General features: G+C 37.8%; 1 protein-coding gene across 7 annotated transcripts; it reads right to left on the bottom strand.

Moving 5' to 3' along the window:
• Positions 1–4,685: 4,685 nt before the first annotated feature.
• slc7a1a (solute carrier family 7 member 1a) lies at positions 4,686–22,454 on the bottom strand. Of its 7 annotated transcripts, none has more exons than XM_088012689.1 (13): positions 22,079–22,443; positions 17,108–17,368; positions 16,840–17,022; positions 16,553–16,711; positions 15,483–15,660; positions 15,252–15,385; positions 13,417–13,639; positions 10,875–11,011; positions 9,983–10,085; positions 9,053–9,258; positions 8,513–8,664; positions 8,100–8,208; positions 4,686–7,778 (listed from the first exon to the last, which is right to left on the bottom strand). In XM_088012689.1, exons 2-13 carry the CDS (start codon positions 17,292–17,294, stop codon positions 7,594–7,596), a joined length of 1,956 nt encoding a protein of 651 aa, XP_087868815.1. In that variant the 5' UTR covers positions 17,295–17,368; positions 22,079–22,443; the 3' UTR covers positions 4,686–7,593. The 7 variants fall into 7 exon arrangements, with proteins under 7 accessions (XP_087868815.1, XP_087868814.1, XP_087868818.1 ...); XM_088012688.1 differs by lacking the exon at positions 10,875–11,011 and adding an exon at positions 11,914–12,053 and having other exon boundaries at positions 22,079–22,438; XM_088012692.1 differs by lacking the exons at positions 10,875–11,011; positions 22,079–22,443 and adding exons at positions 11,914–12,053; positions 21,126–21,219.
• Positions 22,455–23,319: the final 865 nt, after the last annotated feature.

Below are 23,319 nucleotides of genomic sequence, written 5' to 3'. Positions count from 1 at the left end.
GTTTTTTCTCTTCACGTGCGTTTGGCGTGTTCAGAGACAGCAAATATTCAACAAGTTCAAAGCCAGTGGGATTACTTGGTATTACTGTTGTTATTTATGAAAAAAAGCACTTTATGTATGCAATCTTGGACAGCTAGAAGATTCTCTTTTAAGATAAGGAGGTTATGCAGTTAGTTTTACTGTATATAATTAATCTTTTCCCCTCTTTTTGTTTGTTTGTTCTCTTTTTGTGCTGTAAACCTTTGGCAACAACAACAACAAAAGAAACAGATTATGTCAAAATCAGTATTGGTCAAAAAAAAAAAGATTGATTGGTGCATATTTAATTCAAGTAAACTTTATAGCATGCACTAAGTCACACTGACACAATTTCTGTGTCTCTTCTCACTTTTCACAACTGAACTGTTTCCCATCCTCCTTCTCCTTGTTTGCCCTTTAGAATATCCTGGAAGGTTGCACTAGTGTGCAACACTCCTGGGCTTTTCGACAAGCGTTCTTACCCGCAGAAACACACACACACATGCGTGCATATCATATCTGAAACAGATGGCTTCTGTAAAACACACACTCACAGACACACACACACGTTCGCAGCAGTGCGCGCTGTGTTCTTACTGAATTGATCGCAGCTGAGATATAGCTGAGGTCAGACATATTGTATCAATCATGCAAACGTCAGCATCCAGAAAGGCAACGACAGCAGACAGTTGAAAGGTCACTCGCGGGCAGCGTTGTGTCAGCCTGCGCGTTAACATGACAGGAAGGGTTTGCTGAGGTTTAACAAAATGAACTGGATGATCCATAAATGTGGAAAGCTTGTGGTACTGGAATCAATAGACACTATGAAGTGCACTTAGACACATTTTAGTAAAAGGTTCTTAGTTTAACCAGTACCACCAGGCAAAATCCTAAAGATGCCAATACAAAAACTGGGGTGAAGTTGGTCTCAAATTGCTCTCCACAATCTCAACGACAACATTAATATCAGAAACAAATCAACTATTAAGGTGCGAAAGAACATATTCACTTAACCTTTGTTTGATGCTTCAATTCACACCTCAGGTACTCAGGGCCTTCAAGCAACACAATGGAGAGACTAAAAACAGTTTTGCAAAAGTGTCAGGAAAACCCAACAACCATGGCTGGGATTTTTCCTGGCACAAAGATAAAGGTATCAGACAGGAAGGTGAGGTCTTAATTAATGCCCTCCCAACAGAGCTGGATCAAGGTTGTATGAGGCCCTGGGCAGAGTTTGGCTCACCTTCATTTAAACCATTCACCCGGAACAGCTCAACCGATCTCCCATTTGTACTGCCCTTGCTTTCTTTGCTTTCTTTGTTTTGTACATTCTCCAGCATAATATGCACAGAAAATGTTTTCCTGGCCCAGAGAGCTTTACATTTCAGTAATTTCCAAATAGTGAAGGTTTAATTTCCAAATAGGTTTAGGATAGAGATGGGGGGTCAATCCGATCCAGTATTGATACACTAAAGAGATGTTTACTGTCAGATTTGGGAGATTAGATTAATTTTAAATATAGGGGCAGAACTTGTTACAGAAAAACAATATCAGTGCAGTCTGCTGTTGCTACAGAGTGAGCACTCTGATGCTCAGCATTATCTTTTTTTAGAGGTATTGTAATGTTGAATTGACAAAAATATATGGGTTTCTGCAAACATTTAAATCAATATAAACTGGGAGAAAACACATCTTTTACTTTACAACATAAAGGACTTGAACAATTTGAGCTGCCTGTCAGGCCATGTTCACGCTGCAGCCTGAAGTGACCCAAATACTTTTTTTTTTTTTTTTGCCCTTGTGCGACCTGTATCTGATCTGTTAATGAGAGTCAGAACAGCATAAATCCAATTTTTTACAAATGCAACCCACTTGGCTATGTGGTTCTAAATCTGATACATATCTGATCTTTTCAAACTGTGACCTGTGTGTCTATGTGGCCAGGTCACACGGAAGCAGGAAGAAAAATGTGGATTAAGTTGTTAACGTGCTGGCTCCAGTTGGGCAACAACTTTAAAATTTTAAGATATTGTCCACTATTAGCAGACATGTTTACTTCCGCAAACATTCAGCACAGTCTACATGTGACGTTACTGCTTCTTCTAGTGTGCATGCTGCACACTTTTAGGTTGTTTGCAGTTCACACAGAACATCACATGCAAGTCGAATATATTTGGAAATGTGAACAACCATGCAAAAATGTTTCAGATTTCACAAAAAAGAAAAATCTGAATTGAGCATTAAGGCTTGCAGTGTGAAGGTTGCCTTAGAAGAGTTTGACACATGATAAGAAAAGTTGTAATGCAGAAAATATTGGGAAAGATTGCTCTTCGATATGCACACCAACTGTACTACTTGCAAATAAATGTTGATAAAAATCAAATGTTGTTGGCTTTATTTGATTAAGACAGAAAACTATTATGTTAATGGGTGACTTTTTTTTCCCATTAATACAGTCACAGCGCACATAAAGGCATTCAAGAATTGTTCTGAGATTCATGATGCAATCATCAGACTTACAGATAATATTGCAAATAAAGGTATGAGCAAAAACTCCAGCAGTATAACTGACACATTCTTGAGAGTGTCAGCGCTTTTCTATTTAATTTTTGATTATGAATATTTGCAGATTTTGAGAATCAATTCAGAACACCAAAGGTCCTGAATCAGATCATCTGCAGATTAATGTATTTTGTCATACAGTTGAACCCAATTTCACTGGGCCCCCCAACAAGCAATGGTTGCAAAATTCACTTATACCCAGGGTCGAACCTGGAAGTCATCGCACTCTATCCAGACAAATGAGATTGGAGCAACCACAACTGTAAATTAAGAAGGTAATTAAATAATCCTGTCATTGAGTCATAACCCAAAACCATGCAAATATCAGGATGTTTTTCCTGAGCCTACACACAAGAATAAGGTAATAATTAATAGAATCTGTATTTTTCATGAACAACTTATCAGCACGTAACACTCCTGCTGAAATCCATGCAAATTTAATGCAAGTGGCTATTACCTCACTATACAGAGGGTAATAGCTCTAGTCTACAAGTCAAGCCTGTAATTTATACAAGATCATTAGCAACACACACTCACAGATATCTCACCTGCTCCATCCATCTCATCAACCTGCATGACCTCACTTTTTCCTCCAATCCCGCCTGTATTATTTAACCCTCATTAAAGAGCAGTCTCCTTTACACAAACGTGCTAAATGTTTTTTCTCCTTTCTTTTTTAAACAAATAAAGCAATGACATTAACATTTAGCTGCGAACGAATCGGTTCGGCTAGAAGAAGAAGAAGAAGAAGAAAAATAAAGCAAGCAAATACATGTGCGACACATCTTAAACCCGCAACTGGCCTCTGGATCAACGCTGCAAAAAAAAAAAAAAAAAAAAAAAAAGACATGCGTCGGATGTTTTCTGTGTCGCCACTTACTTGCAGGGTTTTCTGGTGCTGATTCACGGAGGAGGCTGGTGGAAAACACAGGAGCTGCTATTGGAAACAAAGCCGCGTGGCTCTGCTGCTTCCTCTGCTCTCGCTCAGGTTTAGGATGACATGAACGGTGCAGGAGGAGAGAGGTATGGTGCAGACAGGAGGAAAAGGAGGAGGAGAAGAAGGGAGGGATCTGGAGGAGGAGTGGTGCTGATGCTGCAGCCCACAGCAGGTGCGTTTACACGCACATGCTCTCGTTTCATTTTCTTTATTCACTTCCGCCCTCTGCTGGATCTTTACTGGAATATCCCTCGGTGCTCTGAATGAGATGAAATTACTGTGCCTTGAAATGCATTCAAACCCATTTAAATTCATGGGTTTGTATGTATCGCACATTTAAATTGTATTAAAAATTTAATATTTGCATTTTTGCTGTCACACAGATTCTAAATTAAGCAGATGTTAAATTCATAGGTCAGGTGGGAGAATCTGTCTTAAGATCAGCTATTAGTTCTGCACTCAACAAATCTGATGTTAATAAAACAATGGCAAAAATAATAATAAAAAAGAAGAATATTGTAAGAAATTTAGTAGATGTCCAAATCAAAGTTTCCCCACATGTGATGTTAAGGAATTGGTGAGCATGACCAGGTGATTTAGTCAGGAAGACCAAAATTGAATGTTCTGACCTATAAATTATGCACAAAATATATTAGTATTTGACAAAAATAAATAAAAAATCAAGTGAGAAAGTGAACCATGCACAAGATTCCTTCATTCGCTTTGACAGTTGGAGCTGTAGAGATACCATATTTGTAGCTGGAAAGGATCCATGTATGTGTGAGCCAGGAGTTAGCCTGCTTCTTACTGTTTGTCCCATCTTTACAAAAAACTGCTTTAAAATGACAGTAAGATAAAATGATAAGAAAGCTGCAATTCTGTGCAGTAAACTGAGCTACAGCCACACCAAACCACATTAAAGAAAAAAAACCCTTCTGTAAAATAAGGATGAAATGAGCAAGAACTGCTCACTGTCACGTCACATACTCCCTTTCTTGCATGGATAACACATTTTGAAACATCGCTGTGTTCAAATGACCTTCGAAGCAACAGTGAGGTGTCTCACTTCCAGTCAAAAGTTGTGCCTAACAGGAGCGGCTGTAGTTTGGGGCATTTGTGACTCTTGAGTAATTATGCTGATGAAAGAAAAAAGACAAATGACGGCAACTTTTTTGTTTATAGCAAGGATGCAAGGTTTTATTTGCAGAGATATGCTTATTACAGGAATAAAATCAGTTTAAGAGAACATAGAAGCTGTAGAATCCACACGTTATGCAACTGCTCTTTTTCTAAAAAAAAAAAATGTATTAATAAATAACTTAATACTAGAAATATACACATCTTATGTACACAGTTTTGATTATACACATCTAATTATTGACTGCCATCTTGTTTTAAAGCAGCGGTGTCAAAAGTCTGTATAAAAGGGCTGATATCCTGCATGTTTTAGTCTTTTTTCCACTCGTTCTTCACACCCGAACCGGATCATTAGGTCTCTGCAGAACTTTGACATGTTGAGAAGGTAGTTTGAATTAGTTGTATTGGAGCAAAAACTCCTGTAAAACTGGCAGGACACCAGCTCTTGACGACCGAAGCTGCACACCAATGTTTCAATGAATTATCCAAAACTGTATTAATTGACAAAGTACGTGACATTTATTTTAATGAAAGTCTTGGGAAATAATTGTTCAAGTGTGCCAATTACGTCACAGTAACAAATTTCTCTGTCTTTATTTCCTGCATATTTTATTGCACTTTATCAAAAACTTGAACAGAAAAAAAAAGCAAATAGCAAAGGTTTTGAAAGTGGGTTGTAACACAGTAATACGCATGTGTGCGAATGGCAGAGACATTTAGCAAAGGCATACAAGTAAAACCCAGAAAATGTTTGAGACAAAAGTTAATTAACAAATGCTGTAAATGCCAGGGTGCAGCCGCCAACGGTGTAAAAATTATACCAGTACCTTTTCTGACTTCATCTTACAATCATATTACATCAAGTGAATGTGAAGTTTGAATTTTGATTTATGCCCACATAAAAGTCAATAACATAGCAATTTGTTATTGAAAACAATAGCAATTCAAATTCAAAAGAGTTCCTACAAGTTTTTAGGCCAGAACACTTCTCAGCGGTTTAAAGGACCTAACCTACATACTGATATCCAAGTATTGGTGTACGCAGGAAACTTTTCCAGTTTTATCCCGTTACCAGGGTGGCAACAGATTGCATGGGTAAAATTTATCGAGGAAAATGACCCTGAACCTTTGTGATGGAGTTAAGTGGAGAGAAGGATGTTGAGTGTTTTTGGACGATTGAATTTTCTCGGCTTTTTTGATAGTCATCGCTGTTTAATTTCATATTTTCTACTTGCTAATACATTTTTGATAAGATGCACAGAAGAGACAACTCAAACAATACATAGAAACATTTTATAGTCTAAAATCCAATGCTATAACATTGTGTGATCCAATGCATAAATTAAAACCATAACATCACCCATACAAAGCGTATTGTTAATCAATTTTTAATTTTATAAACTATAGAGATGCTGCTGCTACATTGCTTTGGAATACGTTGCACCAGTTTAAATTGTTGCACTTCAATTGATTAGCAATTGTTTCCAATGTGAAGTAAATGCAATTTTGTTTCAGAGTTAAATTGTAAGAATTGGCCTTAATGGCAGGGAATGTGGAAGTCTATGAAGTTCATCTAAAACCTGTAATAGTTGTACCTTTGCTCAGAGTTTGGTGAAACTTAAGAAAAGGTATAGAGCGAAGAGTCTTTGAAATTATTGTCAAAAAAGATTTATTGCAAAAAATATGTCTATACTTGAATGGGACTATTTTTTCCCCCTTTCTCCCAAACACATTCAATGACATTCAACAAGCAGAAGAAATCAGAGGACCAATCCCCTAACGAGTTGCATAAGTTAATATGAACAGGACAAAAGTCAAAACGCACACGACTAACAGACTGAGGGATCAGTGTAACATAATTAAAAGTTTTAAAGGTTTGGGGTAACATAACTGAAGCATGTAAATGAATATGCTTAATCAATCAAGGTACAAGATCATAGAGACGGAAGTTCTCAATTTGTGGTTAGTATAGTCTTCCCATTAAAACCAAAGTTTTGTACATAAACACTCTTGTATAGAATGATTGACCCATCTCCTAAGCAAATTTTTGTTAAAAATTCAAAGACATAATTTTGTAATTTACCCAGACAACATGAAAAATGTGGTGACAAATTTATGCTGTCATGAGGACGACTAGTAATATAAGTGTAGAGGAAAAATATGAACTCTTTTCAATATATTTCAGGAGAAAAGAGAGGACAATGGCTGGTCAACTTGAAATAACCGTTATAAAAATGTCCCTTTTCTACTGAAATAACATCTCAAAATCAATTTTTTTTTACTATGTTCCTATGAACATTATTTAGGTAAGTAAATAATGCTGCTGACTACTTTAAATCATTGTTTCTCCCGAAGGCTACATCACTAAAGATCCACTGACCAGTTTCAAACAAAGCACACTGTGGTAACACATTTCATAAAGTACTGAGATGGTTGTATCTTCTTCAAATTTATGTAGACATTATGTTTTAATAGATGTAAAAAAAAAAAATCAATCTATTTTTATGAAAATATTCTGGCAGCACAACATCAACCACTCCACCGTCTGACTGCTAGTAATTCAACCTATTAACACCCCAACTCTCAACATGTAGAGGAACTTAACATGGCCGTACTCCACCTCTCAACTTCCATTAAACACTGATGTCTCTAATGAAAGCCCTTCTTCCACAGACAGTCAGGCAGTAATGAACAGCTGAACCACGAGGCCATGCAGAAATACTGACTCCACTGAGTGTTTCAGTTTGATTTTCTGCAAGGGATTCATCACCACTTGGCTGTAATGTGAGCAGGACCTAGATGGGGGTGTCAGTTTACATTTTTGCAGCATAGCTTTCCCCCCAAAAGGAGAGGTGAAGAAGAGGACAGGCAAAAACCCTTCTACGATGACAGCCTGGTGTCAGGGCAGGTGGACATGGAGCTGTGTGTTATAGTCCCTTCTATAACTCCCCGTTGTGTTCTTCCCTGACATCGAGGCCGCCATTGAGAAAAGCTTCTTTCTCTATTGACATGGTTTCCAATTCATGATCATGATTAAAACCATTCATCTCTGTTACCAGAGACAGGTGAGCGGAGGCCGCCTCTGAGCTGTGACGAATGCCATAACAGAAGTAGATGAATAAACCTGCAAAGAAGGAAAAAGACAAAATATGGCTTGTATCATACGCTCTCGTGATGAAAAATCTGTTCAAGTCTTAACTAGGCTGTAGTATGTTTTCATGTAAATGACACGTGATCAAGTCTTCCTAGTTTGAGTTTTGCAATCCTTCTTGGTAGATATTTTTTATTAAGGCAATGTTAAAGAAAAGCCTTCTAACAGTACCTACCTGTAATTGTGATATCACATTACATTGTGCAAACAAAGTTCCAATCAGCTTTGCAAAGAAAATACTTTTCTAATGTTCAACATAAAAATGATGCATAATAACGAAAGATGTACGAGTACCTATAGCCATCCAGATGGAAAATCTGACCCATGTTCCTCTGTCCAGTTGCATCATCAGGTAGACATTGACAAACATGCTCATGACTGGAATGAAAGGCACCAGGGGAACCTGGGAAATAGGACTGCATTACCACACACGAACGCCCTGGAAAATGTGCGTATTTATTCAAAAACCTTTAAAACAAATAGATTTTGGAAGCTTGGTGACAATTCTCTAAAAGGAGATAAATTGATATACTTCTTTGACCCCCCTAATATATAGAAATATATATATTTATTTAAATTTATTTACAACTAAAATAAACAATTACTTTATTTTAAGGTTTTGCACACTTTTTGTCCATCATAGCCAAAATTTAAACTGTTAAATTTAATTAGCATGCCATAGTACTAAAAAGGTCTTCAAGCCTAACCTTGAAGGAGAGTTTTGTTTTACTCTCAGGCTGCCTCCAGATTATGAAAATCAGAACGAGACACACCATGAAGATCACACTCAAGGCTACCATGTTCCATGAGGCGAGGCCTCCATGCACAGCCAATATACTGAAGGCCAGGATCAGCATTCCTGCAAAAGCACATATCAGAGAGTTTGTAAATTCAGACAAACATAATTTAATTGTGGACTTATTTAATGTACATTAAATCAGCTGACTTTATTTTAAATAAAGACTTCTGCTTGTTTATCCTATGAATTCAAATATGAAACTGGCTCTTGAGAAGGTATAAAAGCCAAGAAACACAATGTGTTCTGTTTGTTCACTTTTTCTTCTGTCAAATGTGACTAAAAAATGGCTATTCCATAGATACAACTCAAAGAAGCTACTTCATAAATAATTCATAATTTCCTAAAATAACTGAGTAATAACAAGATCGATCCTTTGTTCTTGTCATGAAAAGACAAATGGGCTCTGAGGACTAATTATTTTTCTGCTTTGTCTTGCACGATAACATACCTATGACAGAGGTACACATTTTAACAATGAAGCCTGACAGTGTGGACGGCTCAGGGTTGTTCGGATACAGAAGAGTCTGGAAACTGAATCTTTCCTCCACACCAGGAAGGATGCCCATACTGGACACACATATCCCATCACTGCAGTCTGCTTCATCATGGGTATTGGCTATGTGGTACGCTGGACTGTGGATCTCTGGCTGGTATCTGGAAAAAAAAAAAAAAAAGAAGCACACATTAGCACATTTCTCAATTAGATCAATAGAAAATCTAAATACCACATATTCACTGCTGCTGTTCCAATCGTAACAATGTAAAGCAGCAGTGACCCTTTGTAAAGGAAGTGTCAATTAAAATGACAGCTCAACTACACATTAGGAAACATATGGAAAGTGAGTGAAACGTTTCGTGTCAGAACATTTTCACAGAGAACAACACAAGACTTTGATTGGTTAAAAATCCAATCAAAGTTGAAGAAATGCATAAATAAGACTAGATTTGGACAAAACATTTCTATTATGAAAGTTATAAAAATAGAAGTCAGGAAATTTAAATTTAGAATTAAAAAATTTGACTACACAGATTTGGTTCTATAATGTGCAAATGTTAATGAAGTAAATGTTGAAACACAATTACTCCAAATCCCACTAATTTGGTAACTAATGTCATAAATTACCCCCAACGTGTATGTGTTTTTTTAATTTTAAGAATGAACAATTTTGCATCTCTATCAGTATTTTTTTTCTTCTTGTAGCACAAAGTAAAAGAAAAAAAGACTTGCATGACTAGATAGAAGACAGAGATCAAAACTCCAATTTTACACATGTTCTGTTTTGTTCCAGAGAGACGTTTATGATCCATTAAGAATCAACTAAGTAAATTTTCCTTTGGGTTCCACCTAGAATTTTTGAATAAAACAGTCCAAACTGACCTTAGCACCAGCACACAGGCGGCCACTAACGTATAGGCCAACAGCGTTCCTATTGACATGAGGTCCACCAGGTCCTTCAGGTCAAACAGAAACGCCATGATTGCTAAAAATGTGTAAAAAAAAAAAAAAAAAAAAAGAGCAACAAAGGGCTCCTGTAAGAACGGTGCAAGCTTGAAGATAAATATTTTTGAAAGAGCAAAATTGAAAAAGTACTCAAATGTTTTAACATTCATGGACATCAAATCTAATAAACATCCATTATGTTATTTCTTTCATTATCTAATTCTGACTGAAGAGTTTGTGTGCGTATATGTCTCAGAAATTATTGACATACGATCTATCATGGAACTGTTTCAACTGTTAATGCACAGGATAATGGTTACATGAACTTTCATGATCATGTTAAGATCTATTATGTTAAGGTCTTACTGTTACACTATTACAGTGTATCATGTCTTTAGTTCATTAATAATAAATTATCAGACCTGACAGGGAGACATGTAAGAGCCTTAAACATAACATGTTTATTGTCTTTCATTCATGTATGAAGTTTTTTTTTTTATCCACTGACAATATGGCTAACAAAATAGAACTCTAGAAGAAGAGCATCATGGTGGTAATGTACTGAAATGTTGCACTGTGAATGTCACTTTTTTTTCTTTTAAATTTTTCTGTATTTTATTTCTTAAATCATATAAAACCCTTAATCTGATCTTTCTTTGGTGCCATTTGAATCCCTAGATGCCTATTGCTAACTGCTCTCAGTAAACTTAATCATCTAATCTTTGCTCTCTTTTAGATCTCTGTTCATGTTTCCCCTATAGTTCCGCTGCCGTTTCCATGACTCCGACTCTCTCTTTTCTTCCTGGTTTGCATTTCCTACTCCTCTTACCAGACATGACCCCAGCCGCAATGGTAGAGTTTATGGGCGCCTTCCTCTCGCTGATATGGGCCAAAAAGGAGAAGAGAAGGCCATCTCGTGCCATGGCAAAGATGATACGGGGTAGGGGGAACATGGAACCCAAAAGACTGGGGTAGAGTGAGGAAAACATAAGATTTGGGAGATAGTTGTTGGTAAGTGGAGGGAAATATGGGGAAAGAAAAGAAAATGCTAGCTTGAAAAAAAAAAAAAAAAAAAAAAGCCTGCAATGTATGGATTGGAAATGTGAGGCAGAAAAATGCGCAACAGCGTTTTCAGGCTGGAGTCAGTGTAGCGCAAGGGGACATGATGCTGTTTGTCAAAAGTTCTTTGAATGATGCCATGTAATCATGCAAGGCTCCACATGCTATTATTCTTCATTGCAAATTGTATTTGTGTATTTGACACATGCAGCTTTGCTTGGTGGATTTATTTTTACAAGATGCAGGTTCAAAATATAACAAAGTTTCAAAACAGAAAGATAGTGGAATATAATCTGTGATAGACTGATAATAGGACTGACGGGAGAAATAACACAGCTAGACTACAATAAGCTACACCAGTGGCGGTTCTTGCTTGAATAGCACCCAAGGTAAGAAAAGCTTGCCCTTAAGGAGGCCATACTTTTTTAACAAAGCTTCACAGAAATGCTCACGGTTTGCAAAAACACTATTTCTTAAAATTTCAAGGTTTGTATTTTTTAGTGTAGCATCAAGGTACTGTAGGGGTTTATCTGCCCAGCCCTCCCAGCCCGTCTTCCAATGCCTCCCTGTGCATTTGTTTTTTGTTTCTATCAAGCTCCACCACTAAGCAAGACCTTTCAAGAGAAGGAAATAGAACACTGGCTATAAAACAGTGAACAAGACCCTTCAATGATCAGGGAACTGATTTCTGCCAGGTGTTAACATCTCCAGCTGACCGTCTGGAACATTAAGCCCAGCACAACTCAGTCCTTAAGCATGGAAAGAGGCTACAGGATGCAAAATTAGAAACATGCATGTTAGTGTCTCACCTGCCCCTATGCCAGAGGCAAAGGTTGCAGTTAGTGGGGTTTTGGTGCGGGGACTGATCTCAGCCATGAACTTGAAAAGCAGCCCATCATCAGCCATCGACCACAAAACACGAGGCATAGGAAACATTGCGCCCAGCAGGCTGCCATGGGGGGGAGACCAGGATATATAGTATCCACACTTCACTTACATCCAAGAGAATGATATAAGACATACATGAACAGAGACAACAGCTCAAACATCGAAGGAACACAGAACAGCGTGAATGTAGCAGAATAAGGAACAACGTACATACAGTACTGTCAAAAAGTTCTGAGGCCTCTTACTTTTTAATGTTGTGCTTCCAAAGTGCCAGACTTTCATGTTATTTGCCTTTGATCTCCAATATATTTGATATAGATTCTGCAGTAACTGAGCATGGTACATAAAGAAAGTTATCTTTACTAAGAAATCAGCTGCGTCTATTTTAGTCAGTCTTACAATTTGTCTTATGTGTTAGTTACTTTTTTATGTATTGTTGCTTATAGATTAGAGATGCAACAATAGACAAAAAGGTAGAATAAATCAGCTTTTGTCCGAAAAATGAATAAATAATAATAAAATGACAAAATTTACAAAGACTTGCTTGACACCATCCTAAAATATTACAAAAACACCTGACTCTTCAAAACAGAGAGAAAAAAAACAGAGGTTCCTCAAAACTTTTGAACAGCACTGTAATATCTTGTGTTCTGAGAATCAATGCAGACACATGCAGGAAAATGTTAAATACATAGTTATTTAATAAAAAAAAGAAAAAGCTACCTTGAGTGAAATTATACTGCACACTTCATTGTAAGAATATAAATGTTACATGTCATTCGCACTAACCATATAAAAATAATTAACAATTGAGCTTAACATAAGAAAAACTGCTACTTAATAAGTCCTTGTTACATTTCAGACACTTACACTTATGCTACAAATTATTGGTCAGTGGAGCTTTTATTTTTAGATAAGGAGTCAAATTCCGTTTAAAGCTAAATATACCCACAGCACACATACAGGAAGCGTGCAGGCGCACACAAGCGTGTTTATATATGCCTGCACATGCACGTCTGCATGTTTCTCTGTAGCCTTTATCACATGTGAGCAACGGTGTTCAAAAGACTGTCTTCTTTACGCAACGGCTTATCAGCACTTTGTCTGACAAGACTGGATCTAGAAACGTTTACAAGATCTGCTTTAGAAAAATTCAAGATGAGGCATGCAGTAATCCTGTGAACATTATTTTCTTTATAAAAAATTGAAAATAGCAGTTGAAGGAGTTGTTTTTATATTAATGAGACGTTAAAAGATCCAATCTTACATTGACATGTTAACTCTCCAGCCTAGATTGTAGATGTTTACTTTAGGACCTACAGTATCTGCATAAAATGATCTAAAGTGCCTATGTCAAAAAGGCTCAAGTGAAAACATGCCACAGACGTATGGATGGAAAAGTTGATACGGTGTGAAGTTCTTACCTGGTAGACAGAGCACAAAGAGAGCCTACAGCTACAGCATATTTGGCTCCTCCCCAGCCTACATATTTAAAAGCTACAGGCAGAGGGCTGTTGCTGTCCAGAAGATAGTATGGCATCATGAGGGTGAGGGCAGCGGAAACACCAAAGTAAGCAACGAAACAAATCAGCAGCGAGGACACAATCCCAATAGGAATGGCTCTTTGGGGGTTCTTCACCTCCTCGCCTGAAGTTTGCAAAAATAAAAAACACAGTTCAGTTTATCTTCAAACTCTGTGTTGGCCACTATTACTGGCATAGAGAAAAATAAATTGTTTAGGAAATGCAAAAAGCAAACCAAAAAACAGATTGTATAATTTAAAAAAAAAAAAAAAAAAACTTACGATAATTTCAGAAAAGAGTATTCTAAGGCAACTTGAACACATTAAAACGGACTTAATGTTGTTGGTTTAAAAGTGGGTTTTAGTATCGGATAAAATGTTTTAGCGTAGAATGTTGTGCAGCTTCACCTTGACCATAGTGAAATGAGTTTTGCCCAGACAAAAAGGGCTTAGGAATGGCAAAATTTGTATTTTGTAAAATGATGCATTTATGTCACCTTCAAACATTCTGAACAAGACCAATATATTTTTATGCAAAAAAAAAAACAAACAAAAAAAAAAACAACAGCATGTTTAGAAATCAATGAAATATAATTCTCAAATTTGCAACTCAGAGTAGTTGAGCCTGAAACCCCTCCAACAGCTGTTGCGCCACTGTTGGCGAGATGTTTTTGTGTTGGCATGAGTCCAGCGTATGTAGAAAACTGTAAAACTTCAGCAATAATTTAAGGCTTTTCTCCATGTGAGCCAAAAAAGAAAAGAAGAACTAATATGTCAGAGAGCATGTAAGCTAGTGTAAACCTTCCTTTCACTCCAACATGGAAGTCTTGGATCCATTACAGCAATCCACAAACATAATGCAGAAACACAAAGATCTATTCACATATGTAAATTTGAGGAGTTTAGAAAAAGTCTGGACAACATCTTCTTAAGCTGAATCTCTCCCCTTTCTGCGTCACAGCCTTTGGCATCCTGCCACGCACAGAAGTGGGCCAAATGCATGAAAAGTGCACCTTCTCTCCCTCTCCCTGGCTACACTTATGTAATGCTAGCAACTAATAGTGTTCCAACTGCAGATTCTGCCTCATGCAATATACCCCAACTCCAGCCTATAAATGAAATCCAGTCAGAGTGAAATGGAGATAAGAGAAATGCTTAGATGGAAGCAGATCTATTGCAGAAAGTTAATTGAGAGCAAAGATATTCTGATTCGAAAGAAAGTTCTCACCAACATGTCAGAGCAGATGTTAAGGATAATACGCAAAGACTTTGAAGTTATGAGTTGAAGAAAAGACTCTGTTGGGTGGCATGGGGGTGTTTCTTATGCATCATTTCTCCAAGAAACACCATTTTAATTACTTTACTTAAATCACTATCTCTAAAAGGATAATAAAGCACAATGTAAAGTAAACAATTTTAAAGTAAACCGATATGGTATAATATTATGACCACTGAAAGGTGAAGTAAATGCCACTGATTTTCTGCTGCCAACATCTTGGTGCCAGATCCCACAGCACTGCTTCAGGTGTCTACTGGGCTCCACAACTGCAGGCTGGGGCTCCTTTGGCAACAAATGTGGGATTTACTCACAATTAGACGGGTGATCATAATGTTCTGTCTGATCTCTGTAATTTGTTATTAAAATATTCGCTGGAAAACACTTTCTGACACATTTTGAAAAGGAAAGATCACAAAAAGCGGAGAAAGTAGTTTTGAAGTGTTCCATCCATCACTGACCTGTGGTGGCGATGCAGTCAAAGCCTACAAAGGCATAGAAACACGTAGCAGCTCCTGAAAGTACTCCTGTGAAGCCAAACGGCATAAAGCCACCCTGTCCTATTCTCTCCTTGGATGGCAGAATGTCAGTCAAACTGCATACAAAAAGCACAAAAATATACATATTTTTAAAGATAAAAATCTCTAAAACATCTTGGGCACATTAAGGTAAGTTTGGAGTCATGTTCTTACTTTTGGCTTGAGCTATTCGTATGATTAACATGTAGGATCTCCTCTGGATCGACTTGCCAGTTCTTCAAAGTGCCTTTAACCAGCCCAGAGACCACCATGAATAATAAGACTAAAACGTTGACACAGGTAAACACCTTATTCACCATCGCTGACTCCTTCACTCCAAATGCCAAAAGACCTTGCAAATGAAAACAAAAAGAAAATTAAACAGAGAAACAAATTAGAAAGCCATATTATATATAGAGAAATTTCAATATACAGTACATAGAAATTTGCTTGTCAACCAATCAAATGACAAAAACTCAATACATGTAGCCAACTAGAAGTGGTGAAGATGACTTGCTAAAGTTGAGGCTGAACATCAGAAAGGGAGAGAAAAGGGATTAAAGTTGCTATGAAAGTGGCATGGATATTGTTATCAAAATGACCTGAGCATTTCAAAAACAACTAATTTACTGGAATTATCACCTTGCAGTCTTACACAGAATAATCTAGACATAATTCAGAGAATGCAGTTGTGTGGACTAAAATGCCTTGAGGGCAGATTGAATAGCCAGATTGTTTAGAGATGAAAGAAAGGACACAGTTGCTCTAATAAGCACTTGTTACAACTAAAGAATGCTGGATATCATCACTAAAAGTGCAACACATTTAATCTTTAAACGGACTACAGCAGCAGAAAACCTAACCAGTGGCCACCCCTGTCAGTGAAAACAGGAAACTGAGACTATGATATACACAGGCTCCCCATAATTGGACTGATTGAAAAACATTATCTGGTCTGGTAAATCTCAAAATTATCTCAAATCTCACCTCAAAGTGGTTTCTAAAAAAATTCAATGAGTACCCTGGACTCTATGGTGGAAGGATTTGCATCTTGGATGAGCAGCTGACAAATCTGCAGCAGCAGTGTGATGTTATGTTATTATGAAACCAAAATGTCCATGTTAATCCAATGGAAACTTTACACAGCAACATGGTTGTCCAGCCTCACAAAATCAAGATCTACACAATAACATAGTCAGTAAGTGTTGAGGCAAAAGAAGATGCAGACAGGGAGATGTTCCTACCTGTAAGAATAAAAATGATGAGAACTGCAAACATGTCAGGGTATTCTGCCAGCACACCTGGTGCATTCATAGACATGTGTTCTCTGCAGAACTCCTCAATGTGTTTCCCTACCAACTCATCAAAGGTGGCGCTCCATGCACGGGCAACACTCGAGGTACCTGGAGCACAGAAAGTTCAGTCTTCGTTCTCAAATCAGTTGTTCTCTCTTAGCAAACATGAAATGACCTGAAATATCTTGTGACTTAACCCTAAAAAGACACTCATTGTAGAAGTTATACCGATTTACCAATAATGTAAGAGAGAATGAGGTTCCATCCAGTAATGAAAGCCCAGAGTTCTCCGACTGTCACATACGAGTAAAGATAAGCAGAGCCCGTCTTCGGGACACGGGCTCCAAACTCAGCATAGCAAAGACCTGCCAACACAGAGGCTGAGGCAGCTATCAAGAAAGACAGGACGATAGCAGGACCTGGAAAGATATGATACAATCAAAAATCTGGAACTACGTTCTCCGAAAGTTAAAACTTTTACATCAACAAGGCTGATTAATTTACCTGAATTGTCTCGTGCAACAGCACCAGCAAGCACGTAAACACCAGCACCCAACGTGCTTCCCACACCCAGGGCTACCAGGTCGAAGGTGTTGAGACATCGAGACAGACGGGAGTCCTCGGAATTCGAGTTCACCACCTTCACCCTTAGCAACTGTTTTCCAAAACGAAGAAGTTTCTCCAACACCATGGTTTGCAGACTGGCCTCAGGAGGGGAGAGTACTTCAGAGGTCACAGGGGGAGAAAGGGGAGGCTGCACACACCCTAAGGGGGAAAAGAGGATAAAAGACAATGTTCTGACTGGAGTATATCTGAGTGAATATGTGGAACGTGCACTCTAAATCCTGCCAGTAAATGTAGACTGAAGTTGCTGAAGTATTACAGATTTGACAAACAAGTCTACAAATCTCTGTTGGGAGGACAAGGTGGTTTCATGGGAGGTTACGTAATGTAAATCCACTACATGTGGCTGTAAAGCAAAGAAACAGTTAGTGGAACAGAGTGATGTCTGTGGGAAAACCTTGTTATTGGACATATTGCTGAAATGTCATGTAAACACAACTCACAAAGGACAGGGGAATGCTCCTTAGCATAGTGTTCAACAGACAAACATCTGCATTACATGACCAAATGTCATGACCAAATGTCATACCTCTACATCCATAAAAGTTACCTATTGACCAACAACCCTAATAATAAGATTCTATACTTGCTTTTAAAACTAAAGTAAAAGAATGAAACAAATAAGAATATTGGTTCAATGTGGACAATGTCAAGCAATGCAGGTTAAGGTCCAACAGTCTGGTTAAGAGATTGGTACATCTCACGGTGAAAATGGAGTAGAGTGAGTGACATGCAGTGACGCTGTGACCCTGTGACTCATGTCAACATAATGGCACCTTGTGAGGACACTCTGACATAATGACATAAACCCAGAAAGGTTTCCATGCACACAATGTACCCTTTCCTCTTTCCTTCCTGGAAACATTCAAGTTCAATTTTCCAACTTTGCCATTCAAAACACATATGGAAAAATGGGGTTTTAAGGTTTTGTGTTAGAAAATTATTTTTGTAAGAAATGGAAATTAGATGTTCAGCAGGCAAAATATCCCTTCACAGAAGCTGATAAGTCACTGAAGACAAAAACGTCATAACTTAAACTGTAACATGTTTGTGGCAATAGATTGATGATGAAGCCGTGATTAAAGTTTGTGGCAGTTGCCAAAAACTTTAAAATAACATCTTCCCATTGGTAATATTTTCCACAAACAACTTCTATAATTTCAAAGGTCTATGCTGTAAATTCGATACCAACTCCACCATCGTTAGTCACATGGTGAGGAAGTACTCTGTATACAAAACTCAGAAAAAAAAATAGTTCCAGATACTAACCTTTTTCCTTGTCAAACGGTCATCCCTCCCCTCAGGCTGTGCTTACCCATAATCATATTGCCCTATCAGACCCAATCAATGATTACAAAGCCATTTTAGAGGTCATTAACATTAGTACTTTCAGGTTGTAGATGTGTTTCACAGATCATTGATGCTCACATGGTGTTACAGTTAATAAATTGTGCTTAAACCAGCTGGAAAACAGGCTGGATGCTCATGAGAAATGTTTAGTAAGTTATAAAGGGTGCAGGTTCTCTTCCCTTAGGCAAACAAATCCCTACACAGTCTCAAAATCAGCAACAGTTGACTGGTTGATCTGCAAAATTTGGTCATAATACTCTATATGTGTAGAAACTCTAGCCCAGCAAGTTACACTGCATAATTGTGAACCTGGAATGTTTACGAAATAAAGCTTGCATTTAAATGTTTCTGCGGAAAGCAAAGGGATTTGTAAAGTGTGTACTGAGACAGCGTACATAGCCATATGCACAAACACAGCTAAGTAAAAGTAACTTATATGAACCAAGTGACCGCATGCAGACTTGAGTACACAAGTTACTCAGTTGCTTAGGTTTTCATCAGTGTAAATGACAAGGCAAAAATATGATCTCTTACATAGAGGGAATCATAACCCATCAAAACAATCTTTGGTGTCTGGGGCAAATAAAAATGGTAAAAGATAATCACTTGGTATGGATTATTGTAAAAATCGAAAGCAAAGTTTTGAACTTACCAGAAAACAGTGTCGGCTGCACTTTAAATGTCGATCTATTTGGAAGATTTTAAATTAATGATGACAGGCGTGGAACTCGAAAGCATATTTGCTAACTTTTCTTTCAACTGCTGTCAGAAGAGCAAACCTTTAGATGGGTAGGATTCTAAAATAGAATATGGAAGAATCACATGGCTTTGCTATTCCAAGCAGCCCGTAGTTGAGCACGAGCATGCAAGGTCAAAAAGTTGCAGTCACACTACCAACTTTTCTACATTTGGCAGAAATTTTCTGTTTCATTTCTTTTTGCAAGTGTTGCAGTACATAACTCTTACACACAAGCTTAAATGCCATGCCCACCCAATCTGAACAACAACATGCTTACGTTTACGGAGACCACTCATAAATATCACAATTTCCAACAGCAGGAATTACTGTGACAACTGCAATCTTGCTTTGTGATGCATGGTCTCTTGTCCTCCAGCACGCACACAGATGCATTCACCGAACCTACTGTATGTATCAAAAAATACTTTGAAAACTATAAATCAGATGTCAGAAAAGTGGAAGCAATGCCCCTCAGGGGGAGGGAGTAGTTGATCAGAGTAAGGGGTGTGATCCCTAGGAACCAATTAAAATTCACCCTGCATTTAGCACAGTTCCACACTGCAAACTGCTATGTCATGGCTAAAGTCATGTCCATTGCTACTTTGAAAGATGGAATTTCAATTTAAAAATGATTAAGAGTCAATATTTTTATGTCATATATGAAACTGGAATAATTTTGGTAATCATAACTGGTCAAAAGCAGTAATTTAATCTCAGTGATTAAAAAACATCTTTGTTTTACACTCTATGTAAATACCCAGTTTCAACTCTGAGTCCTGCTCTGGTGTTCCTTTTAAAGGTCACGTCTTTCAGTCTTGCTCAAGAGATAAAATAACTGACCTAAAATGGAGGTGGCTAGGTGTGCTCTTCCATTTCCCTTTCAGTTTACCATATTTGTGTATTCAACAATGCGTATCAGTCATTCAGGCCAGAAAGACTGGGAGGACAGACAATGTCATTAGTTGCACCACCTCCATTGAGCAATGCAGGACCAGCAACACTCAACAACTCAGACCAAAATGTTTCCCACACAAACAGAGAGTATCCACAATGACGGAGTTTTATCTTAGCAGCACCCATGCAGTTTATTCTTGGAATATCTTTGTTAAGTAAAAACATACCAATACCCCACAGGTCATTCAATTAGCTGACTGCCAAGTTTTAAACATACAACAGAATGCTTTATAGTCAAAAGAAAAAAAAAAGGACAGACAAGATTCCTTTGTCTGGCTAGATTAAAAACCCAGAGATGATTTTCAGAGAAATAATCATATATTTTTGGGAAACAAAAGCTCGACTTTTACCACAATTCACTTCACCAACAGATATAGCAGAAACAGACACCTCTTGTTGAATGCACTATCACTGAGAAAAGTGGATACATATTTGTTGTGAGAGGAGACAGCGTCATCGACGCATAAGTGTGAGTTGGCATAATTTTAGTTTGTACATGTACAACACAGACAAAGACGGCAGAGGACGTCTTGGTTCACTGAAAGTGAAGTTCTTTCTCAGAATTTCCATCTGTTGACATTGCAGTGACTCGACAGAACAAATGCACAACATACGCCCGTGACACAACATCCAGTTTACGCTGGTCTTAACAAGCTCACGCTGGATCAGAGATGAAATATGAAGCTCTGAATTTCACTGAACCTGGAAAGCTTCCGCAGACTCACACTGGAGCTCCCTGCAGAAGTGTGGTCTGCAACTTTGCCCACTACTGACCTACTTTGGGACTCGCTAAAGTTAGACTGAGTGAAGCTGATCTGAACTGTTGCTTTTGGGATCTGAAAGGTCAGAACTCACCCAGCCATTCTTTAAAAAGATGCACTTTTCTTGAAGACAGCGTGTGGGTCAGCTTCTCCTGTCTTCCATCAGAAAATAGCCATACAGTAGTCCAATGCTGCTATCTGAGACATATACAGAGCACCAGTTTCTAGAATAAAACCATTTATATCTGAGGACTTAGACTTTATGTAAAATATATAAGTAATTTGACATGACAGAGTACTTCTATTCCACATTGCATATTTACATAGGACAAGCCAATACGATGTTTAAGCTAAAATAAACGTATTTAGTCAGTGAGGTGGATTTTAGAGATTTGTGGAAGCTTGTGATAGCCTATCCTGACTGAACTGAGACTAAATAAAAATAATTGGTTCAATTTCAGTTTGTGTGAACGGCTTAGAAGCTCACCAAACGCGTATTTCTTGATGCATTTACTTGACTGTGACAGACCAAATCCATGCTTTGCAATGTCTACTCAGACAGACAGACCACATGTTGCTCTCACTCTGCAGACCGCATTCATAGCCCACCCCCGTTCAGATCATCTGGGTTCAAACCTCTCCCCACACCAGCACTCGGATCAGTTTTAAGAAATCCAGCACAGTAGCAGCCCTATTTAAATCTCATCATTCCTACAATGCAAAAAGTCACCGCATGGCTCCCCGTAGTCTCCAAATAATATCGGTATTCTGTCTGTGGAAAATGCAAAAGTAAGTGTGAATGCAAGCCGTGTTTGAGGAGTTAGCACATTATGTAACTCCGTGGAAGTCCCTCTCTCGTCCAACATCAGAAAAAAAAAAAAAAAGTTGAAATCTGAAACAAAACTAAAGACACAAGCGTGTACTATAAGCTCTAGGGGGCGAGGGGAGAAACACCTTAATTTAACCTGTAAGAAAACATTTTAAATCTTTAAGTTAAGCGCACAACTTAAAAATAATCTAACAGGGAATACAAGAATATTTATTTACACTTTAGTAGAGCCAAATCCCCGTCAGCCTGCAAGGAACAGCTCCAACATACGCGTTTCCAGAGGTCTGTAGAGTCCACAAAAAGTGCCGTGACAAGCTCTTAAAAAGTATTAAAAATGTCCGTAACGGTGGTTGGGAACTTTGTGATGTTTAGGTAGGACTTGCTCTGTACCAGCGCGTTCAGATGGAGGAGGGGATTCATGGAGAGAACCAAATGCAGCTCCGCCCGTTCATTCGCATTCATATTGAGCAATTACTCTACTCAGTATAGCTTGCTCTCTGTTTTTAACAGGCTTAAGAGACATACATAAACAAATGCTTCAAAATTTTAATAGGCCTGCATCTTATCCTTAATTTGAATGCTCTGTAGAAGTAAAAGAGCACACCACAAAATAAATAAAATCTAATGGAAAAAATAAATAAAAAAATAAATCATTTGTGGGGTATATTTGGTTCTATTACAATATCAGTGAAAAGTGTATTTCAGTGATTCAGGTCAAAAAGTGAAACTTGGATACATGTTCATTACAAACAGATATATTTTTATTAGTTTATTTTGATATAAATATTACACAAAATATTTTTCCCAACACAAATGTTGTGGCTTACAGTCTAGCAAAGACTGCTGACCTAACAGTCAATGAGTGCTGTATCAACACGCTGTAATGGAAAATTGAGCGGAAGAGAAAAGTGTAGTAGAAGCACCAGTTATTGACAGCAGGAATAAGAGAAATCTACAGAAGAGAAACAAAGCCGATTCAAGTATTTGTGCCAAATTCAAAAGTCATGTTGACAAAATTTGTGCTTCAAGGCCCACCCCACACTGACATCACAGACATGGCCACCGCTGACAAATTCCTTGTATTATGCCACTCCTATACCAGACAACATCAGAACCATCTTACCTGGGTTAAGGGGAAAACAGGCTGGACTGGTCAGAGATCGGAAGCAATCTATCAGGCAAAAAAAAAAAAAAAAAATTAAACATGTCAATGTTTTCTAAGTTTAAATAGGGAAGAAACTGAATAAAATAGTCTATATTGGCAACAACACAAGCAAAAATTTAAAAACTCTAAGCAAAGTAATTATAAAGGAAGTTATGGGTGAAAAACATGACTGATGAATGGAATAACACAAAAAGGCATAGAAAGTCTAGAAAACAGTTGTAGACCATCAGTACTTAGTCAGCATTCCTTTTTGCTATAAGCAAATAATATCAAAAAAGCAAACTCACTGCACAA

This window comes from Poecilia mexicana, unplaced genomic scaffold (genome assembly GCF_051168715.1).
Source record: "Poecilia mexicana isolate PSO_F unplaced genomic scaffold, ASM5116871v1 scaffold_14, whole genome shotgun sequence".
Classification (NCBI taxonomy): domain Eukaryota; kingdom Metazoa; phylum Chordata; class Actinopteri; order Cyprinodontiformes; family Poeciliidae; genus Poecilia; species Poecilia mexicana.
This window is presented reverse-complemented; position numbering and strand designations above follow the sequence as displayed.